A 16,278-nucleotide genomic window follows, 5' to 3' on the forward strand; every position below is an offset into this window, starting at 1 on the left:
GCATCTTCGTCCGTAGATGGCAAAGTTACAAGAATAATGCCGATATTATGGAAAAGAAGAGTCCATATTATGGACGTTTAGCAATGTTTTTGTCAATTTGATAAGTTTTTATATTCCTATTATGATACACCCGCCTCCATAACTGAGATCGCTAATGCACGCCTGTGCCAATGTCCTGGATTAAATTCCTAACCATTCCATAGTGTCTCATGAAGAGAATGCATGTGACAATGTTGATAGTGATCCGTTCGTCGGATGGGGACTTTAAGCTCGGCAACCCCGTTATATTCGAGAGCAATAGGGTATGTGCTCACTGGGTTTCATCCTCTCCCATCTCTTCATCCAGAACAACATAAACCCAATACTACAATAGACACGCTCTCGTCACAGTCGATACAAGATACAGACACACTTGATACTTACCAACAGGACAGAGGAACGCAACAGCTAATCACCTTGACTGGGACATTGCCAAGAGTTGCAATGCAAGATCCGTGTATCTACTCCGCTGTACTCATTTCCTGAGTATGGTACCACAGTAACTTTTTTGATTAATGACATGCAACTAAAATTTAGTAACCAGTCGACAATCCATTTATAAAGCTGCAATCATTGTGTCTGACAATTTGAATAAGTCCATAAAGGCAGTAGATACTCTAATAAATGATCTTGTTGCAATGGGAACTATTTGCGAAAATGGTGTCCGCAGCCTAGTTGAACTAAGACAGACCTTCCATGTTATACCCTGAACAAAAAAGTTGCTAACAGGGAACTTACAATTCCTTTCAGCAGTGTCACCTTAACTTACAATGAAAGTCCTAAGTATCTAGGAGTTACTTTGGAAGAACATTAAGCTACAAGGAACACCTGAGCAGGACAGCTGCAAAATTCTGTACCTGAAATAACATCGTACAGAATCTATATGCCACCAAATAGTGCTCTCCGTCATGTACGTTACGAAGAACAGCTTTAGCTCTGGTTTATTCAGCAGCAGTTGTCCGATCTGCATTAATAGCTCCCACACAAGAAAACAGACATCAAACTAAATAACGCAATGTGCATGACTTCAGACACGAGTAGGACCACTCTCACCATCTAACTACCAGTGGTAAGCACTGTGTTGAAAAAGGTCTCTTTTTTCGTGTGACTAGGGCCTCCCGTCGGGTAGACCGTTCGCCGGGTGCAAGTCTTTCGATCTGACGCCACTTCGGCGACTTGCGCGTCGATGGGGATGAAATGAGGTTGATTAGAACAACACAACACCCAGTCCCTGAGCGGAGAAAGTCTCCGACCCAGCCAGGACTCGAACCCGGGCCCAGTCAGCTACCGGAGGCGGACAAAAAGGCCATGAGATAGCCATATGCGTATATACATTTATACTCAAGTGAGTCATGCGAAGAGGTTTTCGACGTGATTGTGGCCGCACAACGGGAATTAACAGACTTTGAATGCGGAATAGTACACTCCTGGAAATGGAAAAAAGAACACATTGACACCGGTGTGTCAGACCCACCATACTTGTTCTGGACACTGCGAGAGGGCTGTACAAGCAATGATCACACGCACGGCACAGCGGACACACCAGGAACCGCGGTGTTGGCCGTCGAATGGCGCTAGATGCGCAGCATTTGTGCACCGCCGCCGTCAGTGTCAGCCAGTTTGCCGTGGCATACGGAGCTCCATCGCAGTCTTTAACACTGGTAGCATGCCGCGACAGCGTGGACGTGAACCGTATGTGCAGTTGACGGACTTTGAGCGAGGGCGTATAGTGGGCATGCGGGAGGCCGGGTGGACGTACCGCCGAATTGCTCAACACGTGGGGCGTGAGGTCTCCACAGTACATCGATGTTGTCGCCAGTGGTCGGCGGAAGGTGCACGTACCCGTCGACCTGGGACCGGACCGCAGCGACGCACGGATGCACGCCAAGACCGTAGGATCCTACGCAGTGCCGTAGGGGACCGCACCGCCACTTCCCAGCAAATTAGGGACACTGTTGCTCCTGGGGTATCGGCGAGGACCATTCGCAACCTTCTCCATGAAGCTGGGCTACGGTCCCGCACACCGTTAGGCCGTCTTCCGCTCACGCCCCAACATCGTGCAGCCCGCCTCCAGTGGTGTCGCGACAGGCGTGAATGGAGGGACGAATGGAGACGTGTCGTCTTCAGCGATGAGAGTCGCTTCTGCCTTGGTGCCAATGATGGTCGTATGCGTGTTTGGCGCCGTGCAGGTGAGCGCCACAATCAGGACTGCATACGACCGAGGCACACAGGGCCAACACCCGGCATCATGGTGTGGGGAGCGATCTCCTACACTGGCCGTACACCACTGGTGATCGTCGAGGGGACACTGAATAGTGCACGGTACATCCAAACCGTCATCGAACCCATCGTTCTACCATTCCTAGACCGGCAAGGGAACTTGCTGTTCCAACAGGACAATGCACGTCCGCATGTATCCCGTGCCACCCAACGTGCTCTAGAAGGTGTAAGTCAACTACCCTGGCCAGCAAGATCTCCGGATCTGTCCCCCATTGAGCATGTTTGGGACTGGATGAAGCGTCGTCTCACGCGGTCTGCACGTCCAGCACGAACGCTGGTCCAACTGAGGCGCCAGGTGGAAATGGCATGGCAAGCCGTTCCACAGGACTACATCCAGCATCTCTACGATCGTCTCCATGGGAGAATAGCAGCCTGCATTGCTGCGAAAGGTGGATATACACTGTACTAGTGCCGACATTGTGCATGCTCTGTTGCCTGTGTCTATGTGCCTGTGGTTCTGTCAGTGTGATCATGTGATGTATCTGACCCCAGGAATGTGTCAATAAAGTTTCCCCTTCCTGGGACAATGAATTCACGGTGTTCTTATTTCAATTTCCAGGAGTGTATTTGGAACTAGACGCATGGAACATTCCATTTCGGAACTCGTTAGCGAATTCAATATTCCGCGATCCACAGTGTCAAGAGTGTGCGAAGAATACCATATTGCAGGAATTACCTCTCACCAAGGTCAAGGCAGTGGCTGATGGGCTTTACTTAGTGACTGAACAGCTGCGTTTGCATGAAGTTGTCAAAAAAAATGGTTCAAATGGCTCTGAGCACTATGGGACTTAACATCTATGGTCATCACTCCTCTAGAACTTAGAACTACTTAAACCTAACTAACCTAAGGACAGCACACAACACCCAGTCATGACGAGGCAGAGAAAATCCCTGACCCCGCCGGGTGGTGGTGGTGGTTAGTGTTTAACGTCCCGTCGACAACGAGGTCATTAGAGACGGAGCGCAAGCTCGGGTTAGGGAAGGATTGGGAAGCAAATCGGCCGTGCCCTTTCAAAGGATCCATCCCGGCATTTGCCTGAAACGATTTAGGGAAATCACGGAAAACCTAAATCAGGGTGGCCGGAGACGGGATTGAACCGTCGTCCTCCCGAATGCGAGTCCAGTGCGCTAACCACTGCGCCACCTCGCTCGTGACCCCGCCGGGAATCGAACCCGGGCGTGGGAAGCGAGAACGCTACCGCACGACCACGAGCTGCGGACATGAAGTTGTCAGTGCTAACAGACAAGCAACACTAAGTAACGTAACAACAGACATGAATGAGGGACGTACGACGAACGTATCCGTTAGGACAGTGCGGCGAAATTTGGCGTTCATGGACTATGGCAGCAGACGACCGTCGCGAGTGCCTTTCCTAACAGCACAACATCGCCTGCGTCGTCTCTCCTGAACTCGTAGCTACGTAAGTTGGACCTTAGACGGATGGAAATCCGTGGCCTGGCCAGGCGAGTCACGATTTTAGTTGGTACGAAGATTTCGAGTGTGGCGCAGACCCTACGAAGCCGTGGACCCAAGGCGTCAACAAGGCTCTGTGCAAGTTGGTGGTGGCTCCACAATGGTGTGCACCGCGTTTACATGGAATGAACTAGGTCCTCCTTTACGTTAGTCTACTTGGAGGCCATTTGCAGTCATTTATGGACTTCACATTCCCAAACAATGATGGAATTTTTATAGATGGCAATGCCTCGTGTCACCGTCCCACAACCGTTCGTGATTGGTTTGAAGCACATTCTGGACAGTTAGAGCGAATGATTTGGCCACTCAGATCTCTGGACACGAATCCTGTCAAACACTTATGAGACACAATCGAAGGGTCAGTTCGCGCACAAAATCCAGCACTAGCAACATTTTGGCGGGTATGGACGGCTATAGAGGTAGCATGGCTCAGTATTTCTGCAGGAGACTTTCAAAGACATCGTGAGTCCATGCCGTGGTGAGCTGCTCCATTACGCCGGGCAAAAGGAGATCCGACATAATATTAGAAGGTACCCCATCACTTCTGACACAGCAGTGTAATGGATACATGTTCACTAAGTGCTTACACAGGCCAATTTTAGGACTTCCTGAATATGACTGATGGTTTAATTAACTATATCTGTAGCCTATATGTTGACTTATGAAGCTTTATTAAAGTGATTTGTAAAAATGGCACACGATAAATAAATAAATCTGATCCACCTCGCAATGATTTGTGTGTGTGTGTGTGTGTGTGTGTGTGTGTGTGTGTGTGTGTGGAGACGAGTGCTTCCTTACGGCCGTGCTGTTGGTGGCAGGGACCTGGAGACGCTGGACATGTCGCACAACGTGCTGGAGGAGCTGCCGGAGGCGGTGGCGCGGCTCCCGTCGCTGCGCGCCCTCGACGCCAGCCACAACCGGCTGGTGGCGCTGCCCGCGCAGGGGCTCACCGCCGCAGGGCTGCCCGCGCTCACCGAACTCAGCCTCGCGCGCAACAGGTAGGCCTGCCAACCTGCCCGTCTACCTCTCCACTAGCGATGGCCGGCATCTACCGTTAAGTACCACAGTCTAACGTAACAGTCGCGACACTCACTGCTGTAAAAGTTGTTACCGTTTGACAGATGGAGCGACACTAGCGCTCCAAGCGGCGAGTAAGATAAACGTCAGACGCGTCGAAAGCATAATGTTTGTTTTGAATCAATTTCCTACGTAATTTACGAAATATTTGAGTTATATTCTTGCCTCCAAGGGTTTGTGTAGTATCAGAAAGCATATATGTGCCTAAAAATGATTCTAAAATAAGCGCAAGTATGGGCTCTGAGCACTATGGGACTTAACTTCTTTGGCGCATCTCGTGGTCGTGCGGTAGCGTTCTCGCTTCCCACGCTCGGGTTCCCGGGTTCGATTCTCGGCGGGGTCAGGGATTTTCTCTGCCTCGTGATGGCTGGGTGTTGTGTGCTGTCCTTAGGTTAGTTAGGTTTAAGTAGTTCTAAGTTCTAGGGGACTGATGACCATAGATGTTAAGTCCCATAGTGCTCAGAGCCATTTGAACCATTTTTAACTTCTTTGGTCATCAGTCCCCTAGAACTTAGAACTACTTAAACCTAACTAACCTAAGGACATCACACACATCCATGCCCGAGGCAGGATTCGAACCTGCGACCGTAGCGGTGGCGCGGTTCCAGACTGTAGCGCCTAGAGCCGCCCGGCCACTGCGGCCGGCACGCAAGTATGGACAAAAACCATTAATCGAGTGGCAAGCTATAACACATTCGTGAAGAAACACTTGTGACGTTGGATAGAATTGCGACTTACCACGTTGATATCAAAAGAATATAAACACACAGATTCACACGTAAGAAGCACAGAGATGTACCTCTACATGCGAAATCGATCGACAGCTCATTTTTCGTTCTGTAGGCCTACTGTGTTTGTCATTGTCGCCTGTTGCCACAAGTGCGACCTTCATCTTTATATTATTCTAACATAAGTGTGACAACCAACTGCCAAATAGTGGGAGAAATATGTTGAAAACTTGATAATGAGCTGATTACATTACATTTCACGCAAAACCGAATATTTGAATAATTTTCAAACAGTCTGTCAGTGAACACAGTGCTAACAAAATAATGTCATCACACGAAGGGAGCAAGGGAAATTAAGTGACTAACAACAGAAGTGAATGAAATACATACCTACAGACTTCAACATTCGTTTGTCCTTGTTCACTTGATCCTTCTGATACAGTTTCTGTCGCTGTCTGTAGGCACTTTCCTTTTCCTGTAATAGTTTTGCACTAAGTCTAGCGATCTGAACATTCTGACACTTCACACGCTTTTGTAACACACTTCATCTAACCACTTCATCGCCAAAGCACGTCTGTGTTGACGATTCACACGAATCTGGCACTGATACATGGAGAGTTGACCTGGCTGCTTCTGTGTCATAGGACTGTTTTATTGATTTAGATGGATTGTCGAATCTTTGTGGCAGTTTCCTCTTCATCGTCAGTATAGGCAGCTTATTTGGGATGTCAAACAGTGTGGGTACTGCATTCCACAAGAGTTTATTATTGTCTGCGTTCAAATGGTTCAAATGGCTCTGAGCACTATGGGACTCAACTGCTGTGGTCATAAGTCCCCTAGAACTTAGAACTACTTAAACCTAACTAACCTAAGGACATCACACACATCCATGCCCGAGGCAGGATTCGAACCTGCGACCGTAGCGGTCGTCCGGTTCCAGACTGTAGCGCCTTTAACCGCTCGGCCACTTCGGCCGGCTGTCTGCGTTCATGGGCTGGTTTTATTCGAAATGTAGCGAACAAAACCTAATATTATTATACAAGTAAACTGGATCTTTTTTCATAAGGTCTTCTTGTCTGCTATTAACTAGCCATTTTCTGCTCCTAAAACGAAACATTAATCATTAATACACACGTAGTTTGTAAGTGAATCCTGACGATACAGTGTAGTAACTCGACGTTATACACCTTTCAGGATCCTTAGGAAATCTAAAAAAAAGACGGCTGTGGTGTCTTCTTCCTGTTGTTGCTGCAACTTATTGCGCTACAAACGCTCCCGTTTGTAAAAACCATTGTAGAAATCAAAATAAACAACCACTATTCAGTTTCACGATCGCGCCGAACTCACAGTTTAGGTTACTGGGCACATGGGGCGCTGCTGGCGCGGTAGGCAACAAAATCGAGGCGAAATGTCGCGACTGTTATGTCAGACTGTGGTAAGTACTCAAGTGTCACTGACAGTGACGATTGATCGGTTCAATCCGACAAGTCGACACATGCCCTGAAATTTTGTATACAGGAGGAATACACCAAAGGAAACACAACGTAAAAATTGTAGCTACTAAGACGCACTGTAAAGTATTTTTTAAGAAATCCAGATAAGTGTGAGTTGGATTCGCGCCCTGAGAGTTCTGTATAAACTTAATTATGGACACAGATACTTCACTCATCCCTGGAATCGAGGATCTCTGCTATTTTTTGCCTCTTACTGACATTAGGTCTCGCGGTAGCGTTCTCGCTTCCTGAGCACGGGGTCCCGGGTTCGAGTCCCGGCGCGGTCGGGGATTTTCACCTGCCTCGAGATGACTGGGTGTTGTTGTGTCGTCTTCATCATCATCATCATTCATCCCCATTACGGTCGGAGGAAGGCAATGGCAAACCACCTCCACTAGGATCTTGCCTAGTACGCCTGGTGTGGGCTTCCCGCATCGTCCCCTACGCTCTGTCAAGCAGTATGGGACGTCATCATCGTCATCATCATCATCTTCGATACAGTCTAGCAAGATATGGGTTCGAGAAATTCCAACACTTTCGAGAATGACCAAAAAAATTTGTGTGATATAATTACAAATAAAAAATTTTGGGATTTTTTCCTTTACTTATACTGTAAAACGTAACTTAATTACTCGTATTGTTCATCATCATCATCATAATTTAAGACTGATTATGCCTTTCAGCGTTCAGTCTGGAGCATAGCACCCCTTATACAGTTCCTCCATGATCCCCTATTCAGTGCTAACTTTGGTGCCTCTTCTGATGTTAAACATATTACTTCAAAATCATTCTTAACCGAAACCAGGTACCTTCTCCTCGGTCTGCCCCGACTCCTCCTACCCTCTACTGCTGAACCCATGAGTCTCTTGGGTAACCTTGCTTCTCCCATGCGTGTAACATGACCCCACCATCTAAGCCTGTTCGCCCTGACTGCTACATCTATAGAGTTCATTCCCAGTTTTTCTTTGATTTCCTCATTGTGCACACCCTCCTGCCATTGTTCCCATCTACTAGTACCTGCAATCATCCTAGCTACTTTCATATCCGTAACCTCAACCTTGTTGATAAGGTAGCCTGAATCCACCCAGCTTTCGCTCCCATACAACAAAGTTGGTCGAAAGATTGAACGGTGCACAGATAACTTAGTCTTGGTACTGACTTCCTTCTTGCAGAAGAGATTAGATCGTAGCTGAGCGCTCACTGCATTAGCTTTGTTACACCTCGCTTCCAGTTCTTTCACTATATTGCCATCCTGTGAGAATATGCATCCTAAGTACTTGAAACTGTAAACCTGTTCTAACTTTGTTCCTCCTATTTGGCACTCAATCCGTTTATATTTCTTTCCCACTGACATTACTTTTGTTTTGGAGATGCTAATCTTCATACCATAGTCCTTACATTTCTGATCTAGCTCTGAAATATTACTTTGCAAACTTTCAATCGAATCTGCCATCACAACTAAGTCGTCCGCATATGCAAGACTGCTTATTTTGTGTTCACATATCTTAATCTCACCCAGCCAGTCTATTGTTTTCAACATATGATCCATAAATAATATGAACAACAGTGGAGACAGGTTGCAGCCTTGTCTTACCCCTGAAACTACTCTGAACCATGAACTCAATTTACCGTCAACTCTAACTGCTGCCTGGCTATCCATGTAAAGACCTTTAATTGCTTGCAAAAGTTTGCCTCCTATTCCATAATCTTGTAGAACAGACAATAACTTCCTCCTAGGAACCCGGTCATATGCCTTTTCTAGATCTATAAAGCATAGATACAATTCCCTGTTCCACTCATAACACTTCTCCATTATTTGCCGTAAGCTGAAGATCTGGTCCTGACAACCTCTAAGAGGCCTAAACCCACAATGATTTTCATCCAATGGGTCCTCAACTAATACTCGCACTTTCCCTTCAACAATACCTCGTATTGTTTTTACTTAATAATGGGGTTGTATTGTATTGTATTGTATTGTATGTTAACCGGGGACCTAGAAACGACAGAGAGGCTCCGTCCCCGCCGCAGCCGCAGTGGTCCGCAACCCCACTATGACTATCACAGTCCACTTCACCCCTCCGCCGCCCCACACCGAACCCAGGGTTATTGTGCGGTTCGGCCCCCGGTGGGCCCCCCAGGGAACGTCTTACACCAGACGAGTGTAACCCCTATGTTTGCGTGGTAGAGTAATGGTAGTGTACACGTACGTGGAGAACTTGTTTGCGCAGCAATCGCCGACATAGTGTAACTGAGGTGGAATAAGGGGAAACAGCCCGCATTCGCCGAGGCAGATGGAAAACCGCCTAAAAACCATCCACAGACTAGCCGATTCACCGGTCCTCGACACAAATCCGCCGGGCCAATTCGTGCCGGGGACCAGCCGCTCCTTCCCAGTCCGGAAAGCCGTGCGTTAGACCGCACAGCCAACCGGGCGCGGGTAATAATGGGGTTACTCATAGTTACTCATGATCTGCCGCAGTCGTCGTCCTGAATCCATTAATAGTCACTGTAAGTTTAACTATAACGTTAAATTAATACTTAATCTTGTATAATGTTTCGATATATTTATTATACTTTCAAAACAAAATCAAAGCATCATTTCAGAAGTAAACAATACAATACAAATGGAACAGCTACATGCTCACTGCTCAAAAACCAAAACCAGACTGACTTCCTATGCCAATATGGCTACCCCTATATACATATTCCAAGCAATCCCGAACAATCGGCGGCATTGTTTAGAATCAGTTTTTGATTAACTAACAATTAAAATTAACATATAAAAACTGAAAATACATATATAAACGTATGTTTACTCCAGAACAGCAAGTACAGTTCTACGTTGGGTCGTATTTGTGATACTATTCGAGAATAATTTCTCTAATACGTAATTACAATAATGCATTTACATATCTCGTTAATTACTTGAGACTCCCTTCATGGAAAATGTTCCCTTCATTTACAGAGCTTCTATACTATGAGGTAAATGAAATCAAACAGTTACTTTTGCAGTTATAATTTTTTCTACACAAGTTACATATTTTGTATGCATGTGTAATTCCGAATTCAGCTGGAGAATGTATGTTTTAAGTGAATCTAAATGGGCTGTTACGTTTCAATTGCAAAACCGAGCTTCTTGACACATTTCATGATTCTACGCCAACAGATTAGATTAGATTTTGAAGAGTGATTTTCAAAAATAAAGAAACCGCAGGACAGTAGCTTAATCTACAATCTTTTATTGCGTACTCGATCGGTTTCCGAATACTTAAAGTTCCATCATCTGGTGTAAAAAAATAAAATCAGTTAATCATCTGAGGTCATACTCACCCAGTGTTGTCATGGAATCAAACAACTCACGGCTAATATTTATTATTAACATAGTTTTCGTGTTTGCGTTTCTGGTCGCTCAGCACGGAGGAACGGTTGTTACGGAATATTTGTCCCTTTTACTCTTCCGATACGGAACCTTTGGTTCCATGACAACAATAGGGTGAGCATAACCTCAGTTGATTAAGTGATTTTATTTTTTACATGAGATGGTGAATCTTTAAGTGTTCCGAAACCGCTGGTGTACGCAATAAAAGATCGTGGATCAAGCAACTGTCCTGCGGTTTCTTCATTTTTCAAAATGGACTTGTACGTTGCGCTGCCCCATAAGAACTCTTTGAAGAGTGAGTTTGCGAGTATCAAAATATGTGAGACAAATGGCCATATCTTTTGTTTGCATTGACTAAGAAGCTTAAGTTTCTACAACGCTAAGGGGCCATAGACCTTAGTATGACATCAATTTCAACTTAATGTGTCCACCCGTTCCTGAGAAAAAGCGGTATTAACACATGGACAGCCAGATTGTCGGATTACTGTCGTCAAAAAAATTTTTTCGTGTGATATAATTAGAAATTAACACTTGTCGGATTTTTTCCTTCGCTTTTACTGTGAAAGCTTGTTGCTTGCTAAATTTCACTATTCCACGTAAACTAGAACTGAACTCAAACGTTTCAGCTGATCTTCAGTGTGTTTTATCCAGTTCAACCCCTAATCAATGCATGCACCTAGAAATTTTGAATATTCTACCTTTGCTACCGATTTCTGATCGAAGTCTATATTTATTAATGGTGTCATTCCATTTACTGTGTGGAACTGTATATACTGTGTTTTGTCAAAGTTTAATGAGATTGCGTGTGATGCTTCAAAAAAGGAAATATGAAATTATTTCCAGATTGCTATACGGTACTGCGACCAAGAAACAGGACAACTTCGGCTGTTGTAGATTTTTACGAGGACGCTGACGAAACATCAACTTCTATAGCCAAGAAGCTTAAAGAGAGGATGATTAAGACTGGTCTTTCAGGATCGCAACGACAGTAGTTGCTTATGGTGTGGACAACTGTTTCGTCAATTCCGGGAAAAACCAGTCTGTTTTCGTGATGAAAAAAAGGTTTGAAGCACCACAGGCATTGTCACAGGCAAATACTGCGAAACATGAACTAAAAATACTGTCATACATTGATGAATCGTTAGTGGTTAAAGTATTTAATGAGGTTTCTTCAAGCACTATGAAGGTGAGTGAGCTGAAGAACTTTTTTGAGTTCCTACAGTCAGAGCACTTACACTGCTCCGGCATGTTCCTACACGCTTTTTGACTCTTTTTTCTGCCATAGATAGATTGGTCTAGAACTGGCCATTGTTGAAGGTCTATTTTCTAAGGCAGGGTGAGGACAATACTGCCAAACTTATTTGGACATTCGTAGCCCATGAAGAAAACAGTGAAGTGGACGATGAAATAACACTCCAGAGATTTACATTTATTTTGTCCACAATGTTATGCATTTATTTAGACAACTATAAAATATATGGAAAGTCATTATGTGTTCTGTATTCCTGAAGTTGCATACAGAAATTCTTAATAGGCCAAGCAATAATTTCTTCGCATTTAACGTATTACAAGGGATGGAAAAATGTCCACAATATGGACAAGCAAAATTCGTCAGAGATGCCCAACGAGCCTATACTAGGGTTCTGGAATATCTAGAAAAATGGTCTGGCGTCTGTGAAGATTCAATTTTCAAGCTTAGCTTTCAATTAAATCATGGGCCGGCCGGAGTGGCCGAGTGGTTCTAGGCGCTACAGTCTGGAACCGCGCGACTGCTACAGTCGCAGGTTCGAATCCTGCCTCGGGCATGGATGTGTGTGATGTCCTTAGGTTAGTTAGGTTTAAGTAGTTCTAAGTTCTAGGGGACTGATGACCTTAGCAGTTAAGTCCCATAGTGCTCAGAGCCATTTGAACCAATTAAATCATGAAGAGCCCCTTAAAATGGAGAACATAATGAAACTTACTTACAGATTATTTCAACATACTTATAGAAGGAGATGAACTATTTTCTTAAATATGTGCACTGAATGACGTCTTGCCAATCATTAAGAACTTACCAGATTCAGACATTTCAAACAAATGGGTGATATTTTTTTGAGAGACGCCAAGCATGTAATTTGCTGAAAGTTGTTCAACATGTGCTAACAATGCCACCGTCCATTGCGTTTGAAGAGCGGATTTTCAGTGTGTTGCTAAATATCTGGAGCAATGAAAGAAACAGGCTGAAAGTGGAAATGGGGAAAACGGAACTATTTGTAAATTTTAACTGTCGTATGAAACGTGCTGAATTTGCTAAATTTGTCAAATCCGACAACGGGAAAGAACTTGTTGAAGGTGTGAAGCTAGAAGTGAAGTATAACTTCAAAATATAACTAGCAAAGAAACTGGAGGCTCGCAGAAATGGCTGAATTTGCAGTACTAACAGTGAGTACAGTGTTAAATAAATGCATGCTTCCTGTTGTTGCAGATATAATGTATGTATTGCGTAATGTGTTGTGAATAAAAATAATAACAGTAATATAATTATAATAGTAATCCATTTTTAAGTTGTCCGGTTGCAGCTCCAGTTAAAGTTGACAACCGTGATCAAAATGAGTTTTCAGAAAGTTTAAGAAAGTGAAAAAACCTACCTGGTAGTAAACATCGCCATTTATCAATTTAATGTATATCACATGCCTCAGGGCAAGTTTTGAAACAATAACATTAACAGAATAAAATTAAACAATTGACGGAGTTTGTTTGCATGGGTACTAGTTACGTTTATTATGAATTTCGTCAATATCGACGCCCACAATGTTGAACACAAACCCAATAAAAAAACTGTCTTGAGAGTTTCTACTGCTTTTTGCATATTGGGTACTCGAGCTGTCTGATATTATAGGGTTACTTCAAAAGCTGATACCACATCTACAAGATCTCTTGGTCTATACTTTTATGTACCATTTTCTCAAAATCTAGTTGTGTATCGAAATTAGGAAATGGGTCTTTCAGCTGAAGTAACAATGTGAAAGACAGTTGGTTATCGTCTTTAGCTTCGAACAGCCTTTAGTTTTTGGACAAATGACCATTCTAAGGAGTAATTTTAATAATCCTGGACGTCAGTTTGAATATTATACAAGAATGTGTCTGAAGGAAGATAGTGTCCACTTCGTAAACTCGTGATTTAATGTCCAGCAGAATTCAGGAGCCGGTTCAACCATTCAGTTGTGTTCCTTTGTTGGTCTTTGATTCTGGCCTTATAGTCAAGTAAAGTAGAATAGCCTGAGTTTCGAAAGCATTACTCATTTTCTATTGCCGATTTATTTTTCCAACGAATGACAGCTCTTAAAAGAAAATTTAGAATAGCAGTTTTTGTTTCGCCTCGAAGCTTGGAAAATATCCACTATAATTCTTCAGAATGTCTTACGAGTGCGACCTGCCATTCATCTTCATTTGCATCTAAATGTTCAACTTCTCGTCGCCCATCAATACTGTGAATTGCAACATCAGATTCGAAAAACCTTTACGCGCAATTACCTTCACCAACAAGAAGATCTTAAATGTGTCCTACCCGAAACCTTATCTGAGTGCGCCAGTCATTATTCCGTTTTGTCGCCATTTCCATTATCGATTTTGAAAATGTCGTTGTACTGTCAGGAATAACGTTTGTTTACTAAAATTCGGTTTCTTCTCCTCATTTTTCACGTAATCCTGTGATGCCGTTTCCTCACAAAACAGTTTGTTTTAATGTAAATTTTTTCTGCTGACGATCGATAAATGTGAGATTCATTTTCCACCGTACCCGCTCTAGCACACGATCCTCTTAATAAGATTTCCTGTGCTTTTCATGAAAACCAACAAAGTTCAAAAACAACATGTTTACCATCCTTTCTCGTCTTAAATTGGTTCCAATGGCTCTGAGCACTATGGGACTTCACATTTATGGTCACCAGTCCGCTAGAACTCAGAACTACTTAAACGTAACTAACCTAAGGACGTCACACAACACCCAGTCATCACAAGGTAGAGAAAATCCCTGACCCCGCCGGGAATCGAACCCGGGACCCCGTGCTCGGGAAGCGAGAACGCTACCGCGAGACCACGAGCTGTGGACTCTCGTCTTTCAATAAACGTTTATATGCATTTTCCTTCACCATGTCAGATCTTCCACAGCCATAACACTGTCATCACAAATAAAACATTCAGACGTAGCGCTGAATTCCACTCGCGAAAGTAACTACATAGTGGTCACCTGAGGATCGACGCCTCCCCTGCTGCCATGCCATTTAGCAGTGGTAAATGACTCGTCAGAAAACACAACTTTTCGACAGCTGAGCAACAAAATCCAGATTGTAATGACAAATAACTGTAACAATGAGACTGGATAGTGGAAAAATTGAATGAAAAGTACAAAATTGACTGGCATTAAACATGCGATCTCCCGCATGAACCACGAACCTTGTCGTTGGTGGGGAGGCTTGCGTGCCTCAGCGATACAGATAGCCGTACCGTAGGTGCAACCACAACGGAGGGGTATCTGCTGAGAGGCCAAACGTGTGGTTCATGAAGAGGGGCAGCAGCCTTTTCAGTAGTTGCAGGGGCAACAGTCTGGATGATTGACGGACCTGGCCTTGTAACACTAACCAAAACGGCCTTGCTGTACTGATACTGCGAACGGCTGAAAGCAAGGGGAAACTACAGCCGTAATTTTTCCCGAGGGCATGCACTTTACTGTATGGTCAAATGATGATGGCGTTCTCTTGGGTAAAATATTCCGGAGGTAAAATAGTCCCCCATTCGGATCTCCGGGAGGGGCTACTCAAGAGGACGTCTTATCAGGAGAAAGAAATGTGGTGCTACAGAAGAATGCTGAAGATTAGATGGGTGGATCACATAACTAATGGTGAGATATTGAATAGAATTGGAGAGAAGAGGAGTTTGTGGGACAACTTGACTAGAAGAAGGGATCGGTTGATAGGACATGTTCTCAAGCATTAAGGGATCACCAATTTAGTATTGGAGGGAACTGTCGAGGGCAAAAATGGTAGAGGGAGACCAAGGGATGAATACACTAAGCAGATTCAGAAGGATGTAGGTTGCAGTAGGTACTGGGAGATGAAGAAGCTTGCACAGGATAGAGTACATGGAGAGCTGCATCAAACCAGTCTCAGGACAGAAGACCGCAACAACAACAACAAACATGCGATTACCATAAAACGTAAATGGTGATATTCACTTACCAACTAGGTTTTTCGACACTTTCTGTGATGTATTGAAAACACATTTTAATGATCGACATCTTTTCTTCTAGAAATGTTTTCGTCCAAGTCTCAGATACTGTACGCTCAATGACGACGAAAAAAGTGTTTATCGAAAGTTGAAAAACTAGCGCTTTTCGAAGTACCAGTAACATGGAAGACGTGAAATAACAATGTTTAGTGATAGCATATTAGACAGTAGTACAATGCTTTCGAATTTTATCCGTTTATGCTACATGTTTTCGTCACAGAGATGCTGATTGTTCAGATTATCTCCAGGGTGTTTCCTGTCACTCTCGCTAAGTAAAAATATTTTCTTCCTTCTCAACACTAACACATCTGGTCATTACTGCTATTGTTAAGCCCCCAAAAAAAAATACGATAAAAAAACACTAAATGTCACACGGATTTAATCTTCTGCACTCCAATTCCTTCACACAGCATCTCGAATCAGACCGTTTCCAATGCCTTGGTTAGAAGATCAGCTAGTTGATATGTCCCGTCAATGTGTTCTAATCCAAGATCCCCATTCAAAAATCTCTCTCTCTCTGACGTAAAAGTGGTGGACTTCAAT

General features: G+C 44.0%; 1 protein-coding gene and 1 non-coding gene across 2 annotated transcripts in view; one reads left to right on the forward strand and one right to left on the reverse strand.

Moving 5' to 3' along the window:
* The window catches only part of LOC126160280 (protein artichoke), a 171,612-nt gene that overhangs the window by 120,460 nt on the left and 34,874 nt on the right, over positions 1-16,278 (forward strand). Inside the window, exon 9 of the mRNA XM_049916897.1 lies at positions 4,612-4,791. Coding sequence (XP_049772854.1) covers positions 4,612-4,791 — 180 coding nt within the window. The remainder of the gene's footprint in view (positions 1-4,611; positions 4,792-16,278) is intronic.
* Trnaa-cgc (transfer RNA alanine (anticodon CGC)) lies at positions 3,397-3,469 on the reverse strand. The gene has a single exon. It is a non-coding gene; the product is annotated as a tRNA-Ala (tRNA).

This window comes from Schistocerca cancellata, chromosome 2 (assembly GCF_023864275.1).
Source record: "Schistocerca cancellata isolate TAMUIC-IGC-003103 chromosome 2, iqSchCanc2.1, whole genome shotgun sequence".
In the NCBI taxonomy this organism is placed as follows: domain Eukaryota; kingdom Metazoa; phylum Arthropoda; class Insecta; order Orthoptera; family Acrididae; genus Schistocerca; species Schistocerca cancellata.